Source organism: Crocuta crocuta, unplaced genomic scaffold (genome assembly GCF_008692635.1).
Source record: "Crocuta crocuta isolate KB4526 unplaced genomic scaffold, BGI_CrCroc_1.0 scaffold30, whole genome shotgun sequence".
Taxonomy (NCBI): domain Eukaryota; kingdom Metazoa; phylum Chordata; class Mammalia; order Carnivora; family Hyaenidae; genus Crocuta; species Crocuta crocuta.
The window spans coordinates 10052409-10058210 of NW_027528345.1; the positions used below are offsets into that span (position 1 = coordinate 10052409).

The 5802-nt window shown below is 46.2% G+C and overlaps 1 protein-coding gene across 6 annotated transcripts in view; it reads right to left on the reverse strand.

Moving 5' to 3' along the window:
* Positions 1-5802, reverse strand: part of FAM186B (family with sequence similarity 186 member B) — a 35493-nt gene that overhangs the window by 13643 nt on the left and 16048 nt on the right. For 4 of the 6 annotated variants that reach the window (XM_077753323.1, XM_077753320.1, XM_077753324.1 and 1 more), the window contains one exon: positions 4285-4618. The exons of 1 other annotated variant lie outside the window; for it this stretch is intronic. In XM_077753323.1, coding sequence (XP_077609449.1) covers positions 4453-4618 — 166 coding nt within the window. In that variant the 3' untranslated portion in view covers positions 4285-4452. Of the gene's footprint in view, positions 1-3322; positions 3711-4284; positions 4619-5802 lie in introns of those variants that run through there. One more of the 6 variants, XM_077753322.1, reaches the window with a different exon arrangement.

Consider the following 5802-nt stretch of genomic DNA (forward strand, 5'->3'; position numbering starts at 1 on the left):
ACCCTTTGCCATACTTGCTTTCCACATGCGGCCAAGCACCGTCTCAGGGGAAGCCCACCAGCTTCAGTTGTGTCCATATTTCAGCGGTGCCCAGATTTTAAATTCCAGCCCTTTGACTCTCCACGCCAGCTGAGGCCCTGAAACAAGCTCTTTGCTGCCTCCTTGTGGCTCCTGCAGCAAAGGAACTCTCTTCTGGAAAGTGAGGCCACAGAAACCAAAACAGGGACTCTCTGAACATGGGTTGTGGGGGAGGAAACCTGAATCTTCTTGACCCCGTGACGACTCTGAATTATGGCAGAGTCTGCTTCCCACAGACTTTGCCACCAATGGCAATGACCATCCATTCAGCAGAGTCCTGACGGGTGTCCCAACTGGACTCAGGCTTTGGTTGTTCCAGGTTGGTCATGTCTGGGTAAAGGCTTTGGAGTAACATTTGGATCCCAGGGCCTACCTGGATGGGCCTCAAGGCCAGTCAACTAGTATGTCTAGCCTCTACCTACTCTGCCTCCTTCCAACTCACAGCCAATAAATACTATTTGAAGGGTGATGTGGCCACAGCCAGCTCAGGGTGGGATGTGTGTAGAGAGAGGAGGGCCTTGGTGTGGCATTGGGTGGTGGGGGGGGGGCTACAGGTGGTGGACTGGAGAGCGAGTGCCCTGCAGGATGCTGCTCAACTGGGCCACTGCTCGGTTGCAGCCCACTTGTTTTTGCAGTAACAGAAATCTGCCCAAGCTCATATCAGTCTCCCAGTTGAGGGAACATCCTGGAATGCTACCAGGTTGTCTTGTGGACCTATAAGGCGGGGATAGACCTGGGCCTCAGGAACGATCTGGTTGAGTTTCTTAAGTTTACTTATTTTGAGAGAGAGAGAGAGACAGAGAGAGAGCGAGAACGTGGGAGGGGAAGAGAGAGAGGGAGACAGAATTCCAAGCAGGCTCTACACTGTCAGTGGAGAGCCTTATTCAGGGCTCAAATCTATGAATTGCGAGACCATGACCCGAGCCAAAACCAAGAGTCAGATGCCTAACTGAATGGGCCACCCAAGCACCCTGCTGAGTTTCTAAGAAGACTGTCTTCTTGCTTCTCTATGTAATTTTTTCTTCTTTCCAGCTACTTTCAGGATGTTCTCTTATCTTTGGTTTCAACAGTTGGACTATGATATGCTTAGGTATGTTTTTCTTCTTATTTATCCCGTTTGGGGTTCTCTGAGCTTCTTGGATCTGTGGTGTGTTGTTTTTTGTGAATTTGGGAGATTCTGAGTGATTATCTTTTCAAATATTTCTTCTGCCCCATTCTGTCTCCCCTCTTCTTCTAAGGCTTCCATTACATGCATGTTAGATCATTTGTTATTGTCCCATATGTCCTGGTGCTTAGTTTCGGGTTTGCATAACTGTTTGCTTTTACTTTTTGTGATACAGGTTGGTTCATTTTTATTGCTCTAGCTCCAAGTTCACAGATTATTTTCCTTCTGCTTTTGTCCAGTTTATTGATAAATAACCTGTTGAAGGAATTCCTCATCTCTGATATTAAGGTTTTCACTTCTAGCATTTTCATTTTTTCATTTCATTTTTACAATTTCCTCTTCTTTGCTCAAATTCCAACTGTTACGTGTTGTCCACCTTTTCCAGTAGACTAGATTCTTTATAGTAAATATAACTATTTCAAAGTCCTCAGTTCAGTTAATAGTTACATGTCAGCCATGCTCTTTTGTATGTATGTATGTACGTATGTATGTATATATGTATTTGGGGAGTCATGCTCATCCTTTTTCTGACTTTCCAAGTTGGCCTCCCCTGTACATGGAAGACAAGCCCCTATGTGGCTTTCCCTTCCCTAGCTCTTTGGCTGGGATGTCTTCAAAAGGTTTTTGTCCTTTTCACTTTAGCCACACCTCCCTGAAGGTCACACTTAGGGCTTAATGTAGACCCTCTCCTTATGTCCCCTTCTCCACATCAGTGTTGCTTAATCATCTTGGAGGTCCTTGAGGTTATGGGCCATGCAAGCAGAGCTATGGTCCATCCTAAATCTGACTCGAAGAAATATGCCAAGAAGTATTCCTTCCCATGCCTGGCTTCTTGGAGATTTTTATGGGGTGGAGGCAATATCTTATTTTACTGAGTACACCAACTTTGCTCAGAAAAAAAAAGAGGCTAGTATCAAAAAACTCATCCCTAGAAAACTACCATATATAGTGTTTTAAATAATTTGAAAGGATTTATGTAACTCTGCTTTGGAAATAACTGGCCATGAGGTTTTTTGTTTTTTTAATGTCTCTTTGAGTATGACTTCCCAACAATCATCATGCATAGGAGGCACTTGGGTGGCTCAGTCAGTTGTGCCCGACTCTTGATTTCAGCTCAGGTCATGATCTCATGGTTTGTGATATCATATATCATAATAAAGACACATAGATAGAAATATACCTCCTTGGTGTCCAAAACTCTTGGCTTCACAGGCTGGAATAATCCAGGCCCTCTTTGTCCTCAAGGGGATGAAACCATTGACAAAGCAGAAGAAACAGTCAGACACTTTGCTTGCTTGCCAGAGAGCTTGCTAGATGATGTCCAGAAAGTCAACATCCTTCATCACCAGAGCAGGTATAGCCACTAGGCCTCTTAAGCATAGTGCCAAGAGCCTATGAAAATGTATAAAACCTTTAAAACATCATTGCCATCAAAATAGAAAAATGTAAAAAAATTAGGGGTGCCTGGGTGGCTCAGTCAGTTAAGCGTTCAACTTCGGCTCAGGTCATGATCTCACGGTTCATGGGTTCGAGCCCTGCGTTGGGCTCTGTGCTGACAGCTAGCTCAGAGCCTAGAGGCTGCTTCAGATTCTGTGTCTCCCTCTTTCTCTGACCCTCCCCTGCTCACGCTGTCTCTTTCTCTCAGAAATAAATAAAACATAAAAAAAAAAGTAAGAAAATTATATGTAGTTGTTTACAAAATGTAAAATTGTCAGTTTCATTACGCTGTCAAATTTAATATTAAAATACTTTCATTACATTTATAATACTGTTAGATTTTATCTCTATGCATGATGATGTTTTATAAATGTTTATTTATTTACTTTGAGAGAGAGAGAATCCCAAGCAGGCCCCGCTTTGTCAGCATTCAGCCCAACGCAGGACTCGATCTCACAAACCGTGAGATCAAGAGCTGAAATCAAGAGTTGGACACTTAACTGACTGAGCCACCCAGGCACCCCCTACGCATGATGACTGTTGAGAAGTCATAGTCAAAGACACGTTAAAAAAAAAAACTCATGGCCAGTTATTTCTGAAGCAGAGTTACATAAATCCTTTCAGATTATTTAAAGCATTACATTTAGTGTGAGGGCATTTTAACATGTGGGATACAATTGGGGTGAGGCCTCCAAAGAAAGAATAAGCTTGAGACCTGAAAGGCCAGGAGTGGCTCTCGGCTGCCGCAGTTGTCCTGTGTAAGACCTACAGCAGGAATGCCTTTCTCCTTCCTCGCCAACGAGGCATCCTTGCCATGTGTTAAGCCATAGTAGCTCAGAAGTCATTTCTACTCTCACATCATCCAAAGGCCAGCTTTTCATATCCCACATCTTCCTCTTCTTTCCAGTCTTCACCTTGGATGGAAGCAAGGATGAGCACTGTTCCTGATAAACAGAATCACTCGGTTGCAGGTATTCAGAGGACAGGGTCATTTCCTAGCCAATGTCCCTAGGCCAGGTGCGGCTGGACCCTTGGAGGAAGCAGGGAGAGTGAAGGTCAAGTGGGAGATGAGGCAGATGGCTGTGTGCTAGGGGAGAGTGGGGTGCACTGTGGTGCTCGTTAGCTGAATGAACTCACAAAAGCAGTGTTGTAATTGAATTGAAGACGGCTGCCAGAGATGGCCTCCTCAGCCCACACCATCTAGGTGTGGGACCTCTGTGGCTTCATTTTTTCCACCTTTGTCCTCACTCCTCAGAGACTTATCTGCCTTGGCCTCCCACCCAGCGACACCTGGCTCTGACTGGTACTTGAGATCTCCTTTTGTTCTTATTTTCTGAACTTTCTTGCTAATCCTGCTTTCCTGCTAATCATTGGCACATCAGTTACTTATTTGTCCATGTCTCTGATGAATTGAAAAGTTACTGGTGCATACTGTATGCCAGGCACTAATTGTGGCCACTCAGCTTGCTGGCTCCCAAAGGCCAGCAGAGATGACACTTGGGGAAACCTCCCTGGTTGGCATCAAGGTCAGGGGCCAGATGGTCATAGACCTGGTTCCAAAAATGAGTTCAGGATATGTGGGTTTCAGCAACAATACAAAAAGCTTTAAAAAGAAACACACCTCTATTTTATTAAAAACGTACAGTTTGGGAACTGAAGGAGGGAAGTGGTGTTTCTCAAAGTTCTAGGACTATTTAGCAATGCCCAGGATGCTGATTTAAAAACACCAGCTGGGAACCTGCATTTGAGACAAGTTACCATATGATTTTCAGTCACCCTGAAGTTTGAGAATCACTAAGGGATGGAGTGGGGACTGAGATTGTCTTGATCCTTCTGGCTTTTAGGATTCCAGGGGAGGACTCATTTGACTTTTTACAAACCAGCTCAGCTGATGCATCTGGGGCTTCCTGGGATTCGTTTCTTTCGGTCGCCAAGACACTGAAAGAGTTAATTCAATTATGGGTTGGAGAGCAGCTAGGACAAGGCCCCAGGATGTGGGTGCCCACCCGGCCCACCCTTGAGCTTCCCTAGTCGGCTCTGGAAGACCTGGATATGGAACTGCGTAACCTTCCTGCCACATCCTAGGGGCTCTGCTTCTCCTCTTGTGACCTGCCTCTTATCTCACATCGTAGAAAACTTCCTCTTCTCTCTCATTCTTCCCTGCTCCTTCCTATCCATGTCCCCTCCTCTCTATTCCCGTCTAATCTCCCTCCCAATAACCAAGTTATAAGCCCTCTCCTCTGTCTGAAGCACGTTGGAGATGTGTGCTAGTCTGTGCTCGCTGCCCCTTGGCCATGTGTGTGAACCACCGTGTATGTTAGCTGTGCAGGAATAGGCCATAAGCAACCGAGGGCAGGGCAGTTAGAGTCAGGGTTCAGATCCTTCTCCAACTGCAGACAGTGTTTGATATATGCAGGCATACAGCTGTCTTACCTATCAGACAGACCCCAGGAGAGACGCTTATAAGACAAAGCAGAGAAAGCTCTTGGAGAAGGGGGTCCGCTGGCTTTTGAGGGACAAGGCCTCTCTAGTGTCCCAAACCATAGAGAGAAGATGAATAGGCCTTCCCCACATTCTGAGAGGCCACCCTGGAGGCCTGTGGGTGAGACAGGCTGTCCATTCCAGGCAGGAGAATGGGCAGGCAGTGGATAGTTGGTCCTAGTTATGAAACCAGATGTGGCATGACCTGGGCCAGGGTTGCTGGTGAGATTGGCAGGATCACAAGGATCACAAAGAAGTGAATGACCTGGAAGTACACAGCAGGTGGATGTGAGCATCTGTGGTGAGTCAGGGGCAGGCGGTCAAAGAGAAGGTACACTCTGGGAGTGGAAGCAGAGTGTGTCTCCAGAGGCCACACGCACAGAGCACTCACAAAGAAAGCAGCATGGCCGCCATCCCCACCATCCCCAAGGCAGCAGGGGCCCGAGCAGTGGCAGAGAACTTTCATTAGAGAGTGGCAGATTCCCACATTTATGATAACGGGAGCCCCCACACCAAACTGTCCAGGACCAGCCTGACATGCAGGTAGGAGGTGCCAACCTGAGATGAGGATCAAAAAGACAGAAGAAGCACAGCTTTGCCTCTACACCTGATCATGTGATACATTGAATGAACTTGTATAG